Source organism: Musa acuminata, chromosome BXJ1-9, assembly GCF_036884655.1.
Source record: "Musa acuminata AAA Group cultivar baxijiao chromosome BXJ1-9, Cavendish_Baxijiao_AAA, whole genome shotgun sequence".
Lineage (NCBI taxonomy): Eukaryota > Viridiplantae > Streptophyta > Magnoliopsida > Zingiberales > Musaceae > Musa > Musa acuminata.
Genome location: NC_088335.1, coordinates 8937559 through 8963962, shown reverse-complemented (window position 1 = coordinate 8963962; position 26404 = coordinate 8937559). Strand labels below are relative to the sequence as shown.

Below are 26404 nucleotides of genomic sequence, written 5' to 3'. Positions count from 1 at the left end.
TTCTTTCCATATTCTTTTACCATCATCATCATTTGAGTTCTCTACAAAGCATACCATGAAACGATCAAATAACACTGTGAATCATCATGTGCCAGTGTGAAGCTTTGTTGGATTGCCATTGACTTTGTTCTGTTTTAAGTTGACTACGGATGACACACTCGAGTTCTTCAGATGAAGTCATCTACTCTTTGTGTGCCAATCTGCTGATCTCCACCTTCCAGCACTGACCTTTCCTAGTTAACTTATTCATTGTAAGATCACGCTCAGATCAAACTCAAGGATCCAAAGAAGATGATGGTAGGATGAGAAGGTCTTCGATATATTTAGTTAAATGACTTGCGTAAGCCACCCAGCAACGTTGCATGTGCATATGCATGCATCCGTTCACACACACGTACGCGTCGCCAGGATTGGGGGTGGGGTGCAGAGATCCAATCGTCTCACCACCGTATCTCTTGCTCGGTTTAGTCCAAACCACTGTCAGATCTCCAAGGAGAAGCCTCTTTCTGGGGTTTCCTTCCTCTCTTGCTTTCTTTGAGATTTCTGTGCCCTGAGAGCTCAGCCGAACCAAGATTTGACGACTTCTCCCCATCGTAAGATTTATCTGCAATCGTTCTGGGAAATGACAACTCAAGAGGAGGAGGTTGGCTTGCAAACGAAGCTCTGGTTTGGGGCATTGTTTGCTTCCGATGCCAAACTTACTGTTCTTGTGATGAGCTCCACCAACCGTATCAGCTGATGCCTTTCGTCTCTGCACGGGGATGGGATTGGGGCTCATGTTAACGTGGGGTTTGACCCTCTCCACCATTTGCAGATATTGATTTCTCGGTTGTGGGGGGTGGCTGCCGCTCCTCGGTGGAATATGGTGTGAGACTGTCGCTGTGTAAAGTTGTGATGTGCATGGAATCCTTAGCCCTGTCGAGTCATATGCTGCTTGTGTTTGGATGGTAATATTCATGATAGAAAACAAACCAAATGACCAAAACTGAGCAGAGTTATTCCACAAGAGAATGGTCTTTTAATGGATTTTGAGTAGATTTACTGTCGTTGGTGTTGATGGAGATATTACCCATGTAGTTTTCTCGTGCTAATTTTCGGACACGGAAATAGGGCGAGTGAGCAGGGAATAAGCAAATAGAGAAGCAAGCAAAAACCCAAATTGCATGACCAAAGCATGCAGGAGAGAAAAGCCAGTCTTGCTGGCTTTCATTCAAATCCAAACAAGCTGATTGCTGCAGGAGGATACGTAATGGTTTATGAGAATTGGCTGATACTAAGGTGCACAGCATTCCATTGAGTTGCAGGGAAGCTGATGATGCCCATTGTTAACACTGTTAATTGAAAGAAATAGGTTCTTTACATGACTTCACCAAGGAAATCTATTAGCTGTAGCAGCACACTTACATCTTTGTAAATGATCACACAGAATAAAAAATTAGAGATGGAATAGATCATTAGTTACCACCATCATGGGCCTCAACCAGTCATTAGCACATGCTACCAGCTTCACTTGTATCAACAGTATGTTGGGAGCCAACACCTGCAGTACTCAAAGCCATTTAAAATCCTGGAAACAGAAGAAAAAGTTGATGCATCATGTTGTGGAGCTTTCTGCCACTTTAGCCAAAGATTTGTTTGTGATAAAGATGATTACTGGGCAAAATCTATCAAGTTCAATCATTTTGAAGAGAAGCTCATTAGTTACTGTTGATAACTAATTTTTGAAGGTTTAGTGATGAGCTAGGTCATATAGTTTACTTTCTACAACAGTAGCAACATTAACAGTAGAAGTTGGTTCTTTCCTTTAATTCTTGCTAATCCTTATCATACTAACAGTAGCATGAATGTTGATGCCTTCTAATCATGATTTAGATGAGTTTCTATGCTCTAAAACAATGTCTAGATGTCAAATAACATGAGAATTAATCTTGGAATAGCTCCAAAAGCACATGTGAATCTCTACATGCACATGGAATTCTGCATAGTGCTGGATTTGTTGGTCAGTAAGTGTATGAGATGCCATAGAGGAAGGTTGACACTGTAAAACTTTTGGTCTGAGTGAACAACCAAAGTATGTAAAGGAGCAAACAGATTACATGTAAAATATCCTATATGAGAAAGAATAAGGGAAATAAATGATACAAGTCATTTTTCCAAAAAATTAAAAAAGGGACACACCCAACATATTTTCTGAAAATTTTGAGTTCTTGATATTCTAAACATAAAACCATCTGAGATTGTCTAGGTACATTGACAGACATCCCAGCCAAGTAGGAGGGGTTACTGCAGCCTTGACTCCACTACAGCACTGGTAGAGTTCTTGCACTGTCCAAAGAACTAGAGCTGAAAACACCACTCAAGCTTCAACTTCTCCAGCTTAAAACAAGGGGAAGTCACATGTGATGCAGGAAAACCTACACACAGACACCATGTGGTGGGATGGCCCAACATGTTGACTTAGCTTCCTTGGATGTGCATCTTAGAGCTGGTTTTTTTCTTCCCAGGCCATGTCATTTCTGCTAGCTGAAGCAGTCTGGTATTGCTCCCACATGGATCAGTTATCATGTAGTACACCAACAACCAAACAGGTGGGGAGTAATTAGTGCATGGTACCATCCATATCACAAAAAGAGATGTCTGATATTAATGTGAGGTTGCTGATCAACTCTTGATGTCTCCTGCCACTCTCTCATTCTCTCTCTCAGTTGAGATGTCATCTGGAAGAGCATGGGAGATAGATGCACATGCGTCTTGTCTTGGTATTGCCTACCCTCATAAACCACCTACTTGTCCTCTCCTTCCTGTTGTGAAATCTCTTTCTCTCTCTATATATCCTGTTGTGATCCCTCTGCCTTCAGTTTCTGGCAGTATATGCACTGGAAAAATAATTAAGTATGTTAATATCTTTCTGGTATATCCACAATTACATGAGAATGACAGATGGTTCAGTGTCTTTCTTACCAGTGAATCAAACCAACACAGAATGGTTAACTTGCATTTGTCCTCTTCATTTGTTTTAGAAGCTTGCTATTGAATGACTAGATCATTTGGTATAATCCAAGGGATAGATTCTCATTCCTGTAAACAAAGATACCTCCTGAGCACTTTTGATGCACTAAAAGAAATCCTGCAGATACAACATTGCAGGTACAAGAATTAATATATAATCCAATTGTTATGAACAAGTAGCCATTATTGAAAGAAGATATTCTGGAATATGTGTGTATGTGCATTTGTGATTGATATTTCTCCCATACTGCAGGTTTAGATTCTTCCATATATGCACGGAGGATTTGAATGACCGGATAGATTTGTCAGCAAGTTCACAAGCAGTCTTCCATGTATCAAGGGTTGCCCATGTTCATGCCCACTAACCTTGAATAGGCTCCATCAGTGTCTTGAAAGCGAAGCTGGACTTGCCCATCTGTCACAAGTGAATACAGCAAGTGCTGCAGATGAACTTTGCCTTTGCACATCCTTAAATGATGATGATAAAGCTGACCCTTGTCCCTTTTTGGACCTGAAAGGTTCAACCAGATCCTAATATCATGCAGCTAACGTTATATTCATCTTTTGGATAACAAGACATGATGATGACAAGCAAGAACATAACAAAGAGCAGACAGGAACCAGTTGATGTAGTTCAACAAAGGGCAGGGTAAACCTAGTAAATATAAAGCCAACCTTGAAAATTTTGAGCTTATATCTAGTTTTGAGTATTTCAAGATTCTGAAACCAGATTCCATCAATTACCTTTTCTCTAAAGACTCAGAGGTAAATAGACAGCAGACGGAGGAGCAAACTCCTTGTGAAGGCTCTTCTCACCCTTCTCTCCTGGTACTGGTACACTATTGTCATCGAGCCCCAAGATGCTTTGCATGTTCATAATCAACCTTGAGCTCTTTCAAAGGAGTTGGATTAGTCTGTTCCAGAGGAATTTTGAACAGAATGTATCCTAGTTTATGCAAGAGAACCATTCTTAAAAAATTGACATGGATCCGATTGTTAACAGGAAGATTATGCAGAAAAACAATTTGATATGAGGGTTACTATCAAGACTTTGTTACAAGTGTCTTGTGATGAGTAGCATGTCACCACCTCATTCCCAGTGACAGCCTACTCCAGCTTTGTCAAACTATCTACATATATATTTTGCAACATTATATAACATGAGAAGGTGCATTGTTCAACTTCAGGATTATGTAGCTTTGTTCATCTAAGAGTAGGTTGTCCAACAAGAAAAAAAAGTTGGATTGGATATCCTCTTTTAATTCAGATCTGAAATTCATAAGGACTCCTATTTTGGGAATATGATCTTTCTACTAGTAATTTTGTGTATGTAGTAGGAGCTGTAAGCTTTTCATTCAGTATCTTAAGAGTCAAAAGTGTAATTACTATTCTAGTACCACAAAGATCTCCAGTAAAATTATTCTAACTCTGATAAAAAGGTCAAAGTGGGGTCAGGAAACAGGGCATTCATATCAAAGTCGACTTTAAAAAAAAAAAAAAGATAAAATCTTTTAGTTCTATAGCATCCTGAAGACCCTGTTGCATAATGATTATAGTCTGATATGTATACTGACATCATGACATTAGTTATCATACATTATATTCTATCAATAAGCAATATAGTCACTGTTGCATTTTTTTCACAACACACAAAAAATCTATGTAAAATCAGTATGTACCTCCCCCCTCCTTGACCCAAAAGCCAAACACGAAAAAGAAAAGGCACATCAGAAATAATGAGTATCTTCCCCACTTGGCCATTAAGTTAACCTGGGTGGTCCCAAAATGGGGGCAGATTGACCATTTAGAAGTAAGAATGACAGAGCCCACATGCTCTGATTTCTACTAATAGTTATAGGTCAGCTTACAAATAGTGATCTAGGAAGTTCCAAGGACTACTATCGGTTGTCCTGATAAGCTTTGCATGGTTTAGAAGGCTAACAGTTGTTCCCAAATGCCACAGTGAAATCACCTTTTCATGTCTATTTATACTCGATCCAACTTCCCTAAATCTCATCAACTTTCTCTTGCATGGCTAGGTCATCAACAATAGGAGTTCCCTCAACTTCCCTCAGAAGGAGAACCAGAGGCACAACTCACCATGTTCAACCTTTGGTGACATGGAAACTTAGGAAGCTCAAGAAGATCATCCCAGGATGCGAAGAAGCTGGGTTAGAAGAACTGCTTCAGAGAACTGCTGAGTATATTTCTTTCCTAGAGCTGCATGTAATTATTCTGGAGAGAATATCAAACCTTCATGGTGCTTCAGGCTATGGCTTGTCTTAAGCCATATCCTGATCCAGGCTTTGATGGTCAAAAATAGAAAGTAAGTATATTTTCTGCTGTAAGTCCTACTAGCATTTCTCATAAGATATTTGGCAAGATTATCTCATTGTATCTCCTCAATTTCCTTGATCATCATAGTTTCTTCCCAGGATCACTTGCAATGATTAAACTCAATCATGCAGCTAAGGAGAAACATTTCAATGGAAGAAAGTTCATTTCCTTTTTTTAAAGGCTCCATATCTTTGAGATGAGGATGATTACTCTGGTTATCTTTTTCTGGATGCTTTTATACTCCTGCACCTAATGTAAATAAAACTCCACCTCAAACCATGATTTAGAGGTGATTGCAATTATCGATTGCAAGGCTTAATCAGTGGGATATGGCCAGCTGATGCATAAGTAGCTCTCTTTTGTCAATCTTAGACTTTGCCCTCCAGCACCAAATTGATAAGAAGAGATAGTGTTACTCTTCTGAATTTTCCTAATTGTTGTCATATGTCTAAGCCTTCAGAGTTAGAACGTTGATGCAAGCAATAAATGTGCTATTATGTTAAACTATTTCCCGATCAACTATAAAAATAATTAGTCTGATTGACAAAGGATGTCTAGCAGATGCAATACAATTTAACACTTGATATTTGTCATAATATCTACATGTGAGGTGGTCAACCAAATCTTGAGCCATATATAGAAAAGCTAAGAATCAACCATCCAGTATTAGAAATGCACATTTGATTTAACACCTATTGAGACAACTCTTATGTGATTGATGAGACTGAAGCGAAGATGTTGTTTGCCAAGAGAAAAGATATGTGCAAGTGTGATCCATCAGATAGACAAGAAACAGTGACACTGTTGGTAAGAATCATCACTTAACAACCTTTCACCTGAAAAAAAAAAAATGATCTTAGTCAACTGAACTTACTACATGTGACCTCAGTTCCCTCAGAGTTTGTAGTTGGCAAAAGTTCAAGATTTTCCCCTCTTTTTTCGGTTGAATAATGCAATGCTCATTTGTACATTAACCAGTCTGGTGCCTGTGCAGATCTGGTCTTGCATCAGAGAATTCCACTAATATTGACTAAGATAGCATCACCCTAAATAGCACATCAAGCATAGCCGCTCAGTTAATTGATACGGTTTCAATTCTAGTATGAACAATTGGCTGTCCGTGGGTAAATCGGAAGTTGCTCAATAAAATAATGAACAAAACTCGTTAACTGAATTGTGAATTATTTAAGATAAATTTGAGTTGGAAGGAAGAAAAAAGGCTCTCAAACATTTATGTCCCTATCAGTTGCTTAAAAGGCAAAATCATCGAGAAGGTCATTACTAGAAATATATACTTTGGTTTTGGATATTGGAGCATAGTAAAGAAAATTAAATGATGTGATATAAGCACAACATATGCACAAATCATAAGATAATTGGAAAAGAATAACTGAACAATCAACTTATTGAATAAACGACATAAGAATCATGATATGACAAACTGGAATTTATTTAATAATATTTATAGAAAACATATACATAGCATATTATATTAAACTTCGATTCAGATGATAGTTATCAGGAAGCGCATATCCATCCAAGATTAAGCAAAAAAATGAGGACAAAAAAGATCCTCTGAAATTCAAATATTAGAACAATATATGTTCAGATCATGCTGTATTTTATATCTTTCCTCGAAACTAAACAAGTCAGAAAACCATGTCCATCAAGCATGATTTCTGGATTCTGCTGCTTTTGATTGTCATATTTAAGAAGGAGAAGAGAAAGGGAAAGCAGCACAGCATAATTCCATCAACCTCAATCACAAAGGAGAACCCAAAATTTTGAGTTTCTGTGATTTATGTGGCCAAATGTTTCTTTGTTACAGTCTTCATTCTATAGGCGACAGGGTGTAAATGCATGTGGTGTGCCTTTTGACACAAGGACCTCTCTTCCTGAAGAAAAAGGATTCTCATTGCTTCCCTTTCGTTGAGTTCATCTTTTTCTCAAGTCCTCCAAGTCCCTTTCCCTCTAATGATATCCTAAATTTGCAACATCCTACTACAAATTTGATTCTTCTAGTAGTTCTTAGATTCCTAGGTGAACATGCGAAACCAAGAAAGTAGAACTCCATTCATCAACAAACATCATTTCCCGTCTGCCAAACAAATTGTATCAGGTTGACAAACTGGGGTTCTCGTGATCATCTAAATGAATCCAAACTTTGTTAATCCTCCTCGAACTCATCAAAATGACCAGCAATAAAGTATATATGCATGAAAAATATATTTAGATTGTAGATTTAAAACCTCTTTCCTGCTTGCTATTTGCACTGCAGTAATCCCTCTTGCCACATTGATCTCACAACATAAAGTTCTTCCCATGATAAAACTAGAACATCTAACTAGCAAACATATGAACACCTACTAAAGAGAGAGTATTACTCAACAAATTCAAATAAAGGTCGAATTTTTAAAGCACGGACACACGCCTACCAAGAAAAATATCTGAACGTGCGCATGGAATCGGCGTGGTTCGCCATCACCTTCGATTCATCCGGCTTCCTTCTAACTCAGCCTCTTCTTGGCCCAATCAATCCTCTCTTCATCGTCTTGTCGATCTCCAAAACCCTAATTCATGGGCCAAAAGAGACAGCTCGGAATGATCTCGCCATCAACCCTACTTTAATTTACATTGTTGGGCCGGACGGCCCAATTTCATCGGTTTGGACGATCACTATCAGACCCACACTCATCTGCTAGCGATTGGCTTGCAGACCGAGTTCAATGAGTTATGCCCGACCATAAAATGATGTGATTTGGAATGCAGTTATTCCCACCGAAGTCCCATGCTTGAGCTCCATGGCAGCTTCTGCACCATGGAGACAGCCTTACTGCCAAGTGAAAGATGACGACGGTAGGTTTCATGATTGGATGGAGAATATATTTCCTTATCGATGGTACGATCTTTGCCCCCCTCGCCTTGTCATCCACATAAATGCGCATTCAACGATACCATCTTTTTCGATGGGTGGAATGTCAAATCAAACCTCTGCTACACGCCGGCGAATAGCAGAGCATCTGCCATCCAACATGAACAGTGACACATAGCCCGATCCCAAAGGATTAAGACAGAATAGATTTCCTTTCTTAACATTATTAGATAATTGGCCCTCGGGGCCTTAATCACATCACAGTAATTTCATCACGACACGAGCTTTGGAGCAAGCAAGACAAGTATTCGAATCCTTTTTCCCAGTGGAATCACCACCGCAATCTATAGGTACATGCAATGTGGGCAAACGCTTCGGCTGAAGCGACCAAGAAGGCGAGCGTGGGTGTATCAGACGGGCGTGAGGCCGTGCTTGAGCGCAGCTCGCCACACGACGTCGATGCGGTCGACGTCGATGGCGCCGACCTCGTGATGCGTCCAACCTTCCAGTAAGTGCACCACCCCGCCGGCATGGCACGCGTGGACGATCCCTCGCTCCAGTGTGTACTGTTCCCTCGCCGCAACAGCAGCAGTGATTAGTATGATGCTCGGACACTGTGAAGCGATGACGAGAAGCAGGGGACCTTACCTCACACATTCCCAGTCCTTGCACGTCCTGCGGCAGCCTCATGGCGGCCAGTTTGCCGTAGGTGCAGTCCCTCCGGAAGCTGATGACTGGGGGGACGACGAACTGGTGGAAGTGCGTGCCCGGCGGCGCGCACCGCTGCTCCCTCAGAGAGATCCACTTCCCCACGATCCATGTCTGGAGACCCAAGCGAACCAGAGATATCAGTGTGGAGTTTGCAGGCCGCCCGCCTGAGACCGGCATGAGCGAACATTACCTTGCAGTTCTGCCCTGCTTGATACTTGGTGACCTGAACGAGGTACTCCTGGCACTCCACCGGGGCTTCCTTTTGGATCTTTTGGAATCGTTCGGTGGAGAGAGTTAGCATCTGTCAGGAAGAGAGGGGACGATGTTGACGATGGTGCTCGCTTCTTAGCTGTGAACGAAGAAGGAGATGAGCTTACCAAGACACGGACTCTCTTCCGGCACAGGTATAATGCGATGGCTCGACTCAGCTTCGACGTCGCGCCGGTCAAGAAGACCTCGGTGACGTTTAAAGGGATCTCGTTGAGGATGACGGCGGCGGTCAAGGTGTTGCCGTGGACTACTCGAACTCGGAGGTCGGGGTGTTTGTTCACGAACAGTGTCCCTCCGCCATTGAGCGATTCATTCTGCAAGGGAGTCATTAATCATATTCCAACAGTGTTTATACATCAAAAGTAAATCACATTTCTTTGTCGATTTACTAAGGACAAACCCAAACATATGTTCCTCCACATCGGGAATGCTCTCAAGTGGGAACTCTGAATCGGGAATCTGCTCAACATCTAAGTGGGAAGAACAGGAAGTCTACCTTATTTAATGCTGCAAGACTGAGAACCTTGACCCCCAACCTATCGGCTCTCAAGATGGCCTGCTCGATCTGATCATTGATGCCATCCGTAGCAAAGGGGAGGAAGTACTGCAAAGAACAGATGCAACCACTGTTCAGATCGAGGAGACTCCACAGGTGTGTATACCACAAATGAAGCTCACATGGAATCCCCATCTCGGAACCACCCATAGCTGGTGCAGTCGCCCCCTCAAGGTGTAGAAGGAGAGCAAGAACGTCTTGGACGACGCCCACATGATGAGCATGGTCACGAACGCACCTGGCCACAACAAAAGCATTTGGGGTTTGGTGCAGAACGGGAGGGCGCTGCAGCTGCGGAAGACGAACGGCACATGCAACGACGACATGACGTCCACCACATGCGCCAGGAAGACGAAGTCAGGCACCTGCTCGTTCTTTCCTGCATGCATCATCTCGATGAGCTCACTTCACTCGGTAAAAATCTGAACTGCGTCAGTAACTTTGACATCCGTACGGGTTTACATGTCTTAGAACATGAAGTCTGCTCGGCAGACATAATAATACTCCATTGGAAGGACCAAAATAGTTGAAGGTGACAACCAGTACACATAATGAAAACTTCTAACAAGATAATTAGATGTCTTGGATCTGAGTTAGGTTCAGTGTCGAAAATATTTGGACCTGTCACTGTCAACAATGATGAAGACATGGAAATGATGGACCCCAAAACCAAGAAAATACCCACAGCTTAACAATCAGTAAATAAATGCAGGAAGCAAGAACAAGATGAGCTACAATTTGGTAATTATCAGTGGTGTGACATCTCTCCATTTGTAGGTGATCTATTATGGATGTCCTTCAACTAACCTGCTTAAATTATAATACGTGGATTAGCTCTGATATCTGAGTTCTTTTTCTTATAGATGTTACAGGTCTGAATCTGGCTTTGATGTTGTCTTCTACCTCTCACAGATGCCAACATTAGCTACAATATGTGAAAGCATGCCTGAGCTTATGACCTTTTGTGGCTCCCATGACTTGGTCATCCAATGTTCCACCCAGTAGATACAAATAAACAATATGCGAAAGCATACCTGAGCTTATCTCCTTCTGCAGCTCCCATGACTTGTCATCCAATGTCCCACCCAGTAGATCGAAGAGAGGCATGAAAAGGCAGAAGTTGGATTTCTTTTCCATGCGATGGAGGCTATGGTACCTGCACATGTAAAACCATTATGTGCCCATCCTTTTAACCTAAGCAGTATTAAAGCAAACTAGAGGAAGAGCTGCCATTAATGCATTATAAGATAGCAAACAGCATCCCGATTTCCATGAATGTACGTCCAACAACCTAACAAGATTAGAAAGAAGCCTTAATACTATCACTAGAGGGGTAGACTTGAATGCAGCCCAACAAAATGATAACAAGGAAGAAGATATAAATGCAATAATGGCATACCAAACCCAGCTAAGAACTTGAAGCCACAGCTAAAGCTTGTCCTACCATAATATATGTCCATATCATCGAGGCATTTAAGAGAGAAAGCCGAGTGGTTCGGTCACTTGGATAACCATGCAACCAAATCTAAAGGTGTGGCAGAGCATGATCACTCACGTTGGCGTGTAAATGACGTGTCTCAACAAAGGCAGAGACTGGAATAATCCATGCGGGAAGATCTCGACGTTGCTGTGCCCCATGCACCTTAGGAAATCAAACAGCAACACATAGCCATATATGAGCCCAGCAGAGCCACGTCCAACCAAGCAGGCTCCGAGAAGAGGGACTCCCATGACCACACACAGGATGAGGTGCTCCAAAGGCGTGGCAAATCCAGCTGAAAACAGAACAGATCATCAGCTTGTAATTCATCGTGCATGGATTGTCCGAAAAGCGAGAAGAGATGCGTGCTGTGTTACCTGTGAAGGACTGAGGCACCTGAGAAGAGTGATGCAGAGAATGATAGTTCTGGAAGAGCTGGGGCCTGTGAAGAACCCTGTGCAAGCAGTAGAACACCGGCTCTGAGAACACCACATGGAGGAGGAGAGCTGTAAGGAGTCCCATCAGGTCCCACCGAGGGAGGCTCTGCAGAGATGGAAAGATGAGACAAGCCAGGGCTCCAATCATACACTGCAGTATCAGGAAGTTGTCCCTGTAAACAAAGCTCAGTTCGTCAGGCAGCCATCCAGTATAACTCGACAGTGGCTGCATGTCACGAATCTGCCATCCGAGCGTACCAGTGCCACTCCTGGTCGATTTGCTTGAAGTCAACGCCATCCTTGAAGATCCGGCGCCGACGGACGAGGAAGAGCATGTTGCCGAAGGAGTACCAGAGCTGGTACATGAGCCCCCTGAGTGCAAACAGTATCATAAGATGGAGGCACCATCGCCCTTCCTTGCTTTCCTCCTCCCATGGCCTCGAGCTGATCACCTTGGCTATAATTGGACCATAAAGAAGATACTGCACTGACATCAAAAATGATGTAAAGAACACACAAATAAACATATATTTATATTTATATTTATATTTATATGTATATATATATATATATATATATATATATATATAGAGAGAGAGAGAGAGAGAGAGAGAGAGAGAGGACAGAAATTAGAGGAATGAGTTCAGAGAAAAGCCATGCCTTGTAGGCACCCAGATTCTGCCAAGGCCAGGAAGACAAGGGAGCACCCATTTCTCTTCTTTGAACTCAGAAGAGAAAGGGAGCTCGCTAATCACAGTGCTTGCTATTCCTTTCTGCTGTCGATCACCTTGTCTTGTGGGGGTGAGGAGTTAAATCCTCTCGTTATATAATGTTCTTTCAGTAGCTTTGGAGGAGGAAGACCCCACTGAGATATTGAATTAATGTAGGTAACCAACTATGCCTATGGGAAGCCTTATTTGACTCTCGCACACAGGTATGCTAAGGGTAAGCTATCAAAGAGCCGTAAGATCTCTCTCCACCACAATCTCTGGGCATTAGCACAGGCCTCATTCCATGGCTGCTCCTAGAGTCTTCCCTCTGTCACTAACTCCTTGTGGTTATAACTCGCAATCAATACATAAAACCTTCCCCCAGACCATATTCCCATTCAACAAGCAAAACTTCAATTGAATTACCCACCTTCTTCCACCATCATGATCAACGACTTCAATTAAATTCACCTCTGATGCCACGGGGAAAAGAGGAAGAGTGTTTCCTCAGCTAACGCTGTTTGATCATTCTGCCCTCCCTCTTGCCACAAGTGTTTGCTCTCCTCTCGCAAAGCTAACGCTGCCACAGCCTCCTCGGGCGTCTGTTTCTGTGGTCTTGGTCCATTTGCCCTGTTTGCTTTGGCCACATTGCGACCACCACGTGTTCTATCAACGTCAGATAAGAGAAACTATCTATCCAACAGAGTATGGGACTAATTAATGGTGGCTGTGAAAGTGGCAAAAGTGAAGATCTAAGGAGAGCCGTCGCATGAAGATTCAATGCGCATGACATGAGAATTCCTTTTTCTTCTCTCACTGCCAGATAAGAATAATTATATATACCTATTTATTTATCTCACATAGTATAAATCTTGAGTTATATACATATGCATGATCTCAAACAGCCATGTTTATGGTGTGGAGAAAAGGAACAAGAGCACTGCATCCTGATTTAACATATCAATAGAGACAGCTTAGTTTTGTTAGAATTAATTGATATATATATATATATATATATATATATATATATATATATATATATATATATATATATATATATATATATATATATATGTATGTATATATATTTCAACTTCCAGCTAATTAGATGGATTGGCAACAAACTGAATAAGAAGATTTAAAATTAGATATGTGAGGATAATTTCAACCAATCATTGAAACATGGACCAAATCCTTAGATTATTAAGAGGGATTTCAGAAAATCTTTTGTGCATCTGATATAGAATTTTCAATAAAAATGTGTGTGAAAATTGATATTGCATTCGAGAAGGAGGCCACATGGATCAACAAGGAAGGAAGAAAGGAGGAGACAGAAGGACAAGTAGAGGATTTAATATGCTTACTAAAAGATACTGAATTAAAACGTGTTTAGGTATCGACCAGATAGATGTCATGGCGATTTCGATGAACTTTATTAAATGCTTAGATCATCAACAAGATTTCAAGAGAAATTTTACCTGTTAATGATTTAGTATTCAATAAAAAACGTGTGTGAAAATTAATATTGCACTCAAGAAGGAAGCAAGATCTTAAGTAGTAAGAATATACACTCTCGTTGACCAATACTGGGCTACAAGAGACACAAGAAGAGGAAAAGATAGACATTGTGAGGCATGAAATCAATGACCCTAAGCAGATTATGCACATGACACTGATTCTATATATCTCAGATTGAGACAACTTATGCCCATCATAATTCATCTAAATAAAAACCAAAAAGGTAAAAAATGAAATGTATAATATCTTCTTCCCCTTCTGGCCCTGATGCATCCTATCCTTGTAGTTTAATCCATGAGATACAAAACACAAGGAAAAATTCGAGCCCACGATCTGTTTGATAGTCTATAAACTCGATCTGTGACCACCCTCCGCTGTCCATTTACTTCATGGAGAAGGAAGGAAGCTGCTTAAATATGAAGACACCTAACCAGCCCCACTGGAGCTGGTGATAGCATGTGTATCATCCCCACAATTATGAAACAAGAAACCAGAGCTTGTGATTTGTTTTTTACTCAGTGAGTTCTATTGTGGTGTCAGCAATAATGTCAGCTACAGGCACGGGAACGAACCTGTTTGTCGTGATATATCGGGTCTCTTCCCAGCCATGAAGAAGACGAGCTTCCAACTGCACCGAGGGGACTGAACGATTGTAAAGCGGTGCAAGTAGCGGACGATAATGGCGGACGTCGGGCGGGGCTGGTGTGGGTCGACGTCGCAGCTGCCGAACTTTTACTCGGTGATTACTGCCTTCTTACCAGTCCCCCTGCCACATTGTCGTCTCTCGAAATTGAGTCCCATAAATGCCCTCCCGGAATGCTCTGCTCGGCCAAGCTTTGTACACCTTCCAAGTGGGAAGAACATGGCGGTCAGGGCAATAAAGAAGAGAGAGAAAGAGAGAGAGAGAGAGAGAGAGAGAGGTAAGCAGTGGGAAATTGAAGGCTTTTAACATCTCAACCAACACACGTACGTCGACTGACAATGCCGCCTGGCTGGGAGAACGGGAATTCATGCGTGTGCCACGTACAGCGGCAAAATGGCACAGATCCATTGGCAAAACGACAAACAGGTTCCAGGCATCAGCAATCCCTTCTCGAATATTAGGAGTTGATGATGACGATGAAGCAGGAGAAGTATAAACCAAAGTTAAGGATCGACCAGAAATCGATATGGTCATGGAAGTATAATATTTGAGAAAGAAAGAGTCGATCGATGGGAAATTTAATGACAATCCGTATCATCACCACTACGACGAAGACAATTGCAACAAGCAAGAATGACCTAATTATTCGGGAACGAAGGGGTGTCCCAATGGCAAGGCCCAAAAGTTATGATTCGGGTTAGATTGGTATTAATTCCGGGTCGGACAGAAAAGTAAATGTAACTGGTACCTTGGTCAGGAATATCGAGGTAAAGACAGCTCCAGTTGATGACACGAGAGCTGGCTCCCAGAGAGGTGTTTGGTGTGTACGGTACGGGGGGAGTACCGTTTGGGGCTGTATCGTGGAGCCCTCAACTACTGAATGACTCGGCACGCTACCACCGTTGGATGTGACCGCGTGACGTCGTGTCTCGAGATCCCTATTAGCCCGACTCGTCGAGCCGGGCCGGGCGAACGATGACGTCAAATCTCATGGAGATCTCACTTCTCGATGCTTTATGATTCGTGACTATAGAGCTTTAAGATGCGGGATGCGGAGGAAGGCCCATTTCCCGCCTGTTTCCGGCGTCTCGTGAAGACCCATGGATCGAGAAGGAGACGGCTGCTATCTCCTCCGCCCCTTCTCTCTCTTCCCTCGTCGTCCTCGCTCAAAGGTGGGCGATCTCTGCTCGTCCCCCGTTGCTTCATTCCCGACTCCACCCTCGTCTCTTACTCCTCGCATATCGCTGCCTCTCTAGGGTTTCGCAGGCAATTCCTGCTCCGTGCTGCAGCCGCCGATGGAATTTGTTCTCGAGTATTCGATTTCGAGGAACTCTTCATCACCATCTCGGATTCATTCCTCTCGAGTTGCCCGATCCCTCAGTCAGATCCCTGAGATGGGAAGATCTCCTCCGACCCTTCGCCGAAGCCCGCATCCACTGCTATCCGTCGGCCCAGTAACATCAGGCATCGCTCTCTCAATTAATATTTTTTTGCTTTGTTAGAATAATTTATTTCCTAAAAGGTATACGATAGTTTAGAAATAAATTGCAGTTATTAAAATTGTTTAAAATATTAATTATAAAAATAAGGAATCATAACTCATAACTCATATAAACAATAGACATTTGAGCAAGCAATGTAAACATCATAACTCATATATGTAAGTACTTCTACAATCATTTTTACCTTCAGAACGAATTGTAGAAAACATCATGTTATTATTTAATTAATAATTCGAATGCATATGAGCAATCAACATAAATGCCATAACTCATACAACAGCCAAAACTTATTACAATGCATACAAATAAATAATTATAACTACTGTTGCAATCATTTGTATCTTCAAAACAATCAAGCATAGAAAACATCAAATCACTATTTGATTAATAATTCAAATACCATACATAAGTTTTATATCCATTGATGAGTAAACAAGACAATAATTATGACTATATGACATATCAGAATAAATATTATATTCATACAAATGATGAAGATCAATTCTTTATAATTTGAATAAATATACCTAAAAATGCATATCTAATTTAGAATAAATATAACTATAGCTAAGAGTATATATCGAAATCAACAATCATAATAATACAAACAATTATGATCACCTTGTATCCTTGTGACAAGATACCTATGTTAGGATCAAAAGAAACTAATTTATGAACAAATACCAATATATAACCTCTTCTATTGGTAGGGTCGAGATCATAATCATACTAGTCATGCAATATCAAGTATCAAATATATCTAGCAATATATATAATATTTAAAACTAATAGGAATCAATCATTTTCAATCCCTTTCAATAATTAAATTATCGAATCGATACTTCCATATATAATTTCATAAGTGCAAATCATGCATTTTCATAAGTTTCAAACATATGCATTAATTTTAAATACATGCATATTACTTTTAAAATAGGCTAGACAGGGATATTACTTTTAAAATGTGAATCTTTAACTCAATAAACAAGACGCTCTTTCTCCTAATTAGACAAAATATTATTCACTAATCATCCATAAAATATAAACAAATATCATATTTTTCTTCTTTATTTTTCCCTGTTAACAATTTTGATTATTCTAAAAATTTGATAAATTCCTAAATGTGTCCTAAATACCATTTGCATTTTTGTCATCAGAAACTTCAATCACAGCTTAAAGTACAACTTAAGCACAAATAAACTTTGTCTCTTTTTAATTCATCTGAAACCTCATCTTTCACAGTAAAGTAATGGCAAGTAAGAATTAATATTATTAAAAGCCTGGTTAACTTAGAAAGCTAAAATTAACTAATTAATAATCATATTCAAAACCATACCTAAATTAGTTTTCTGATCTCTAATCCGAATTCTCTAACGTCAGAAACGAATCCTCCCTTCTCTTTCTTCTCTAAGAAATTGTTCTTTTTAAAACTTCTATGGCAGTCGTCATTATCGAGGAGATCGGTAAGTTCTAATTTATGATTAAAATAGAAAAGCATTCAATTTATGTTGATAATTTTTTTATGAATTTTATAATTAATTAATGTTAAACTTTTGAATGTATGAAAAATATTTTTTAATTGATATGATATTTTTACTTTGGAAATTAGATGCATGAGAAGTGTTCAACTTATGAATTAATTGATATAATTTTTATGAACTTTGAAATTAATTGATGATATTTTTTATTCATGAAAAGTGTTTAAATTATGTTTTAATTGATAACTTTTTTATAAATTTTGAAATTAAGTAATAATAAATTTTTGATGCATGATAAATTTAGAATGTATGATGTTACCTCAATTTTTTATTATAAATAAAAAAATTTAATTAGAGTTTAGGATGATGTTCGAGAATATATTTATATTTTTAATGTGCATTTGGATAAAAAAAGTTTAAGTGAATGTGCAGTGTAGTTGTACAATACTTTGAGTATTTGATAAACAATAGATGAAAACTATATTTTAAATATACATTGACCTAAGTATTACTTAGTAAAATTATCTTTTAAAAGAAAAATTACTAGTGCAACCTTCATTTTATTTTTTACAATCTCATTTTGAAAATTATTAATATTTCTAAATTAATTTTTTGCAAATAGACTTAAATACTTTCTTCTTCTTCCTCCTTCTCTTCCTCATCCTCAAAAGATAGTTGTGAGGGCGCAATGAGTCAATCGAACATCATCGAACGACGTTAACAACAAGTAAGGTCAAATGATGTTGAGCGACAAGTAGCGTCACCTCTAGCTATACCTAGCGAGCATTAAGAGATCATCGCATAGGTGTCAAGTATGAGCAAAGAGGCATTGAAAGGGGAGGCAAGTGACATATGCAAATAACAAGGTCGAGAGCGACGATGTTAACAAGGAGCGACATTGTCAACGATGATAAAATAAGGGGTTATTGATATAAGATCATAATATAGGTAAATATGGAATAACAACATTACATTTCTTATATGTTCTAATTCTCAATCAATCTATAATTTGAGGATCAATCATAATTAAAGTGCATGATTTAAGCACATGATTGGAAAATCTCTCTCTCACAACATATATATAAATACGCATTACCTCAATAAATTAAATCATCTCCTTTACAACGAAACTCTTTATGATATCAGAGCTCTCTTGCTTCAAGCAAAAGACTTTCTTTTCTTCCTCCCTTTATCCCTTCCTCATTAGAACTTGTTAATCTACCTAGCAATAGCAATCTCCTTACCATCTACTGTCATCTGCTGTCATTGCTGTCGCAGCAACAATAATCCCTTTCCTTGATTATCTATACCAGCATTAGAGTTCCTCGAGGGAACCTTCTCCCTCACCTTCCTTACTGCTAATAAGTTCTATCCATTGTTGCCTTGGGTGCTCTTGCTGCCCCGGGTGCCCCTACCACACCTGCCTCTTCAGGACCCTCGGTTATAACCTCAACCTTCCCCTTCTTCCTCTTCCTCTCCCATCATTTTAACCCCATCAATTACTACCTCTCAAATCATCGCCATGTTAGGATCAAGAGCACTAAGAGTGGGTGGGGGGTGAATTAGTGTAGCGGAAAACTTTCGACGATTAAAATTGTGTTTGTACGTTGAAATCCGATTCCGACGTAAAAGTCGTTTCGTGCAGATAATAACTTTGAAAGCTTACGGAAACGTATTTGAAGTAAAGTAAGGAAAGCAGTTTGTAGTTAAGATAAATAGCACAAAGGAAATGCAAACCAGATTTTAGAGTGGTTCGGTTAAACGTGACCTACATTCACTTTCGGCTTTCTCCTCCAACGAGGTCACCGGCGTCTACTAGAGGCCTTCCTTCAATAGGCGAAGGCCAACCACCCTTTTATAGTTTCACTCATTTTGACGGGCTTAGGAGACAACCCTTACAGAATTTTCACTCCTCTCTTGAATGATCAAAACTTGGAAGAAAAGAGGGAAGAGAACTTTTGGCCTTTACAATACTTTTGAGCTCTAAAATCACAGAGTAAGATCAAGCTTTCAGTTACCCTTTCATGCAGAAAGGGTGAGGTTTATATAGGCCCCATTCAGTTTGAATTTGGAGCTGAAAAGTGCCATCTCCCGGTTTTTCGGGGTCCTAGTGGTACTACCGCCTGTCATCTATCACTGAGCGGTACTACCGCCTGACATTGCTCGGAGACCGAGCTCAGGCGGTACCACCGCCTGACAGGGGTGGTACCACCGTTGGCAGTAATAACTATCAATGGTACCACCGCTTGACAGGGGCAATACTATCGCCCAAAATTCCTAGGAGACCAAGTCTCTTGGGCGGTGCCACAGCCGGCCCTAGCGGTGCCACCGCCTAATAGGAATTCTGGGTCTAAATGGGCTAATCCATTTGGCCCAATTGCCCCCAGATTAAGTTAATGGGATCACCTCCCATTCCTAACTTAATCTACATGCTAACTACGATATTTCTTAAGACATTTACTGCAACTTGCTCCGGTGCGTCAATCACTTCTTCCGGCGAACATCCGACGAACCTTCGGCGATGCTCATGCGAACTTCTGGCAAACTCCTGGACTTGCGATGATCCACTTGGCGAGTTCCGACGAGCTTCTTTGGCAAGCTCCTGGACTTCTCGGATTTGTTCCTGTAGAACTTCCGACGACCGTCCGGACTTCCGTCGAACTCTTGAACCCCCAACGTGATCAAAGTCTTGACTCTGGCGTAACTCCTACTGCATGTCTTACTTTCATCGTAGTTAATCCTGTACATCTAAAGTAAACTTCGATCTAGACAATTAATACTAAGCATTAATCAAGTTGTCCGGCATGTCATTGGTCCCTCGACGCTTCGTTCGATTCTTCGGCGCATCGTTCTCTCCTGCAGTCTATTGCCCAATCGGCCAGTTGACTCCGCAACTCCGATATCCTTGGCGTAATATCCACTCTTCTACCGTTATGTTGATTGATCTGCAAGAATCTTTTATACTTTCGCATCAATTATGTGGCTGTCAATGCAGTTGTCCTCACCATCTCCACAGTCAATCGTTGACCTTCTCATTGGCCACGAACGTCGTTGCCGACTTTAGTGGTGTCCTTCAACACCTCCTTCGACTCAAATCACAAATCTGCTAAGCCTCCCTCAACTCCTCCTTTAGTCAATCGTCTACCTCCTCTATTCGTGCCTCTTTCACCTTATTGTCACCACCGGTAATTGGCAACCTTATTCACATAGTGCTAGTGGCTCTTCTGCAATGATGAATCACATCACTTGATGATATTCATCCCAATTTATAATTTTCATCATAGATCTATAATCTTCTCTCTTGTGACTCCATTATTGCCATTGTCCTCACTGCCATTGTCAAAAGAAGAGCCTTTTCCATATCTTCTCTAACAACATATCAAATCATCATGATCATAAGTTGGTTCAAATCTTCATCGTATACTAGATCATCAATTGGTTCTAAATTTTTTTATTATTATAGCGTCTTCTCAACATGTCTCTCATTTCTATATTTGATGCTCCAAGTTTTGTTTCTTAGGAAATAATAGCTCGTCTCAACTTATAGGACTTAAATCTATTAGTACAATAGCTCTGAATTCCCTTCAAACTATCCAAAATAGACAATTACGCATCTTGACAAATATAATTCATCAACCTCCTATTTGGATATAATCTATTAGGCTATATGGATGACTCTCTTAGTTTTCCATCAGAAAATATCTAAATACCAAGAAAACATATCCGAACGATAAATCTTGATTATAAGTTATGGCTACGACAAAATCATTTTATTCTACAAGTCATTTAAGCTTTAATTGGCTCTATAGCACCACTAATCTTTTCGTGCAACACTACAAAAGAAGTGTCGTCCAAGTTATAAGCCACCCTTGGCAATCTCTCTCGCATTCAATGCTAAGTCTTTTATCTACTATGATAAATAAAATAAAATAAGAGAGAAATACTATTATTGATTATATATAAAATCTAAAAGTTATCACACATAACTTAGCTTTAATAAGTCATATTATTAGTAATGATGAAGTGTTCATAATATTAATGTCATAGACGATGAATATTAGGGACGAGCGATAATAATTTAGGCTCGTGACTCATTAATATCATTTAAAAAACTATATAATAATATGATTGATCATAAAAGATATATGAAACGAGAAGAGAAAAGACGATACCAACTATTACAACTCAATTCAAGCACTATTTGTGCTTGTCAGCCTTTTTGAAAATGGTAAAACCATCTAGGGTGATGGTAATATCATTAAAAATTTAAATTTTATGATAGTTATATCGTCAGAATCCAAAATTATGATGTCAAATGTTACAATAGTAGTACCACCCAATATTAGTTATCACTCATATCTTAGAATTTTAGGATATTTAAATTTTTACCTCCATTTTAGAAGTCTTTTTGAGCTTACAATTACCCCACTTAGGCTTAGTTGATGGAGCATCCATTTTTGACTTTATAAGTATTGTAGCTCTCTCTTTGAGTATTGTTTGAGTCTCTTCCTCCCTCTTGAGTTTAGTTATGACACTAAATTATAAAAGAATTATAATCTCCTAAGCCTATAAAAAAAAAATTATAATATTCGTCCATTAGAAAGAAAATTGATAGTGAAAACTAATAGCCTCAAAGAAAAAGAAATAGAGAGTGGATATATGTTAGAAAGACCAAACCATTGTGAATCAATTTGCATTCCTTCTCTTGTCTATGACTTTTATTTATGATTTTTTACTTATTATCATTCACTTTACTTATAAATCTTACTCACACTCAATATTTGATTAATCATGTTTTCGATACGGATTTTTTTATCTTAAAGTTGATTAAAATTTTCTATAGCATTGATTCACCACCCCATAAACAAACATCGCCATGTTTCTCAATAAAGCTTATGACTTTTATCTTCATGAATAATTTATGATGAATAAATAATTTATAATAATAATTTATAATTTATAATTATTAATAAAGTGATATTTATTTATGTAGCTCTTGATATACCTATAAAAATCCAAGATGTGATAATAAAGGAAAGTTAGATAAAAGATATATACTTACAAATCATAGTTAAATAGGTAACTGAGATCAATTTTGACAAATAGAGGATAGTCTTTCTATTTTAGAAAGTCACTTGATAATAATATAAGTATTTGAGGAAGTTCATAAATTAAGATTTACCATTTATTCCAACAGTGCTAAAGTATTGTGAGATTTACATCAGAGATATCAATCATGGGGCAGGAAGAGAAATATAGGTGAGTGTGTCTCCCAATATTTATTTAATCAATAAAATCTAAGCATAAGTACTTGTGGAAATATTATAGAAATAACTTAATGTTGAATAAAAGGGAGAGTATACTATTATGCAAACTATATATTAGACAAATCATTCGAAATCACGGAGTGTTGGTTATCATTATATTTAAGTGAGATTTGCGGTTCACATCTAAATATAAGTTTTGAAGAAGCTCACAAAAAACTTTAGATACTTGATTAAAATTTAATATAGTTTCTCGCACCCAAATTAATATTTAATATAAAAGAATAATACAAACCTTTGAGGATATTTTAAGAGTATGTGCCTATGATTTAGATAGAAAATAAAAATAAAATTTTACAATCAATTAAGTTTATTTATTATAATTATTAATATTTCAACATTCACATAGTACCTTCTAAAGCTCCTTACGATAGAAGATATAGATCACCTATATATTGGGATACCATTAGAAAATGAAAACTATGTGGATCGTGATTTATTGAAAGAGATGCTAACATTATCCAAAGGAGCTTAGAATAAACTATATAGATGAAATTAGAAGGATTTTGACATTTGGAGATTATATCATTCTAAAAACATCTTCGAGTAGTTGCAAGGTTTAATCACATAAACAAATTAGCTCTCACATTTGGGAGTCCTTTTTGAAATTTTATAGGAATATGATCTCTAGCTTATCGATTGATCCTGGCCTTGCCTTTGTAGGATATGTTAAATATTTCATATCTCGATGTTCTGAAAATATATCAAGGATTTATCTTATTAGTGAGAAATAAGATAAATTTTGAAAACCTCTTGAGGAAAACAAAGTTTAGTAGTAATATCATTTAAATTAAGAAACCTACGAAGAATCAACGAACAAGGAATAAACTCGAGAGGCGGAATGTAGTCATCATATATTTTTATTTATTTTTTAAGCTAAAAATTTCTTAATTAGTATTTGCTTATTATTATAATTTATTTCCTAATAAGCGTATCCTATTTTATAAATAAATTTCAGCTACTAAAATTATTTCATAATATGAATAAACAAATTGAGTATGATATTATTAATTATTTATATATTAATTACGAAATTAAAAATTATGGATCATGCCATAAATGACTTCCCCTCACTTATTTAAGACAAATAGACTCTTCTCTCCCATTCAATCAATCTGAGGACGAGGAACGAAGGAGATAGAGCGGTGATCATCGTCGAGAGGAGTCGTAAATCCTCATTTTACCTCTTTATTTAAATTGAAAACACTTAATTTTATGCTTATAATTTTGGTCATAGTAGATCTAGCATTTCATGACTCCTACTAGAGCTTGTTTGTTGTTTTTCAAACAACTATCTATTTCTAAGAAAAACATTTGAATTTACGTTCTTCGATCATACATTTATATGCATTGTGGGAAAAAAAAAAAAAGAATACCGTACATGAAATTTTAGTGATTTAGGTTCTTAGATCATATATTTATTTTTGGACATAATAAAATAATATATATTTATTAGCATAATCTTGAGCTAAAGGGTTGAAAGTTTCATACAATAATTAGCACAGTATATATTTGCATCTTCATCAAAGTCATTGTGGCCAAGGTTCATCGTATCGTACTGTACTGACGTTTCGATCCGGACTCGATACGGTATGGTACTGGTGTACCGGGCGATACATCAGGGCGTACCGAGCGATACACTCTGGTGTACCGAATAATTTTATATTTTTTTGATACTGTAGCAGTATTACAGTATAGTACTGTAGCACTGTAACAGTGTCATAGTATAATACTGTAGCAATGTAGCGGTACCGGACGGTCCACGTACCGGTAACCTATCGGACAGGTACGTACCGCCCGATACGGATGGTACGCTTCGGTATGACAGACCTTGATTGTGACCTATTTATTTTATTATTTATGTTGCTTTTGCTTCAAAGCTGTCGTCGCCGTTGGCGATGATGAACACTGCAACTTAGACTCATATTACCGGCATGACTTCCATTGGTTTTCCTCGTTGCTTCTAACAGCCACAACTTTTCTGCTCCCATTCCGACTCTCTTATGATCTTGGAGCTCTCGAATTCGAGCCAGCATGTACGGGCGATCTGCATCTCAGCTTCTGAAGGAGCAAGCATCCTGTGAATCCGGTCAATTGACCGTCTTTAACGTAAGTCGTTCCTTGCCTCATCTTCATACTGCTCCAGTTGCATGGTTGTGCCTCATCCATGTGCTCGTGCGACAATTTTTGCCTTTGGAAGATGGTGTTAGTAGTCGTATGGCAAATCGATTTCTTTACTGAGGTAGAACGTTCGAAGAGCAAAGGTGATCTTTTTATCTTCATCGATCGAAGATCCCTTCCTTCCTTGGCTAGCATGACACTACGGTTTTGAGACATTAGGAGATTTCAGGGTGGTGACCGCCGGTCTCCGATCAATTATTAGGTATTTAGTATATCTGACACCAAAAACTTGGATGTAGAACGTGGCATTCGATCAAGTTATCAAAGAGTGCGACGAACACCATCTGCAGCTCGAATCATTATTCAGGTACGTTCCCACTAGTCTTCCTTCTCGGAAATGTATAGTATCTCCGATGTCGCAGATGTGCACTCTGTTGAAGCCAGGAAACTGATGGAGCAGAAGTTGGATGTCCAAACAACCAGAAACGGAGATCACTTGGGTGCGTTTATCCATCACCATTCGTTGCTTCGCAATAAACGCTGCCTCATGGCTTACATGTAAGAATTTTCCCTCCCTCGAGATGGAAGTCCTTCTCGTACGAGCACCTCGGGTTTCATTTTTAAGATACCGCCGCTGATGGCCAGGCAAAACCGAGCGGAGATCGTCCGGAGCTTGAGATGGCAACTCGGCCCCGTGCTCCCCGAAGAAATAAAAGCAAAACTGAGTTATTCCGAGGGGGTGTATTTCGCGGATCACTCCAAAGCGATAGCGTCTTACATGTCAGAGATGGACATCGATTTGACTGTGGTATCTGGTGTTCTTCCTCCGACATGATTCTACTTCCGTATTGCTCATCCCGTCACATCTCGCCGGTAACCGGCAACATTTGTTTCTAGGATATGGTTCCGCCGAAGAGCCCCTCCGTTCAAGTTATGGTGCTGGACGACATTGGTGAAGTGTGTCTCGGAGACCAGTCCATCTCTCTCACCAAGCACTCGCTGCATTCTCTTAGCCGGACCGATGCCGAACCATTCATTTCCCAGGTTTCGTATCATCGCTTCGGTGCCATGCGCGACGATGCTGCGTTCCGCCTGACGCTTCTCTTTGTGCTATATTATCAGGGTCTAATGGAAGAACTTTTGGACTGATGCCGCTCCGCGTCGGACTACACTAAGGTAACTCCCCTTTCGCTGATGCCCGAGAAGACGATAGAGACAGATAAGACGAGAGCTGTTTGCTGACATCATTTAGCATGGCGCATTTACACGTCATATCAGCATTACATATCCACTTGATTTAATTATAGTGTGTGTTAATATCTGTTTTTGCCAAAATTTTAATTAGATATATCGACTCGAAATAAGGAGTCGAATAATATATTGTTTCCTTTGGTTATTTGGGTAAATCATGAAATGGTCGGCAGAACACGGTTCGG

General features: G+C 39.2%; 1 protein-coding gene and 2 long non-coding RNA genes across 4 annotated transcripts; 1 reads left to right on the top strand and 2 right to left on the bottom strand.

The window, feature by feature from the left end:
* Positions 1-2184: 2184 nt before the first annotated feature.
* LOC135593043 (uncharacterized) lies at positions 2185-7917 on the bottom strand. Of its 2 annotated transcripts, XR_010479366.1 has the most exons (5): positions 7782-7917; positions 3754-3955; positions 3376-3520; positions 2962-3127; positions 2185-2876 (listed from the first exon to the last, which is right to left on the bottom strand). It is a non-coding gene; the product is annotated as an uncharacterized LOC135593043 (long non-coding RNA). The 2 variants fall into 2 exon arrangements; XR_010479365.1 differs by lacking the exon at positions 7782-7917 and having other exon boundaries at positions 3754-4583.
* Positions 4921-5522, top strand: LOC108953802 (uncharacterized). The gene is made up of 2 exons (XR_010479368.1): positions 4921-5335; positions 5445-5522. It is a non-coding gene; the product is annotated as an uncharacterized LOC108953802 (long non-coding RNA).
* Positions 7918-8411: 494 nt separating the features above from the next.
* Positions 8412-12506, bottom strand: LOC135593042 (very-long-chain aldehyde decarbonylase GL1-1-like). Its single transcript, XM_065082847.1, has 11 exons — positions 12333-12506; positions 11931-12154; positions 11613-11845; positions 11311-11530; positions 10790-10911; positions 9878-10134; positions 9696-9803; positions 9307-9513; positions 9120-9230; positions 8867-9040; positions 8412-8784 (listed from the first exon to the last, which is right to left on the bottom strand). The coding sequence occupies exons 1-11, from the start codon at positions 12381-12383 to the stop codon at positions 8629-8631; spliced, it is 1863 nt and encodes a 620-aa protein (XP_064938919.1). The 5' UTR covers positions 12384-12506; the 3' UTR covers positions 8412-8628.
* Between the last annotated feature and the right edge of the window lie 13898 nt (positions 12507-26404).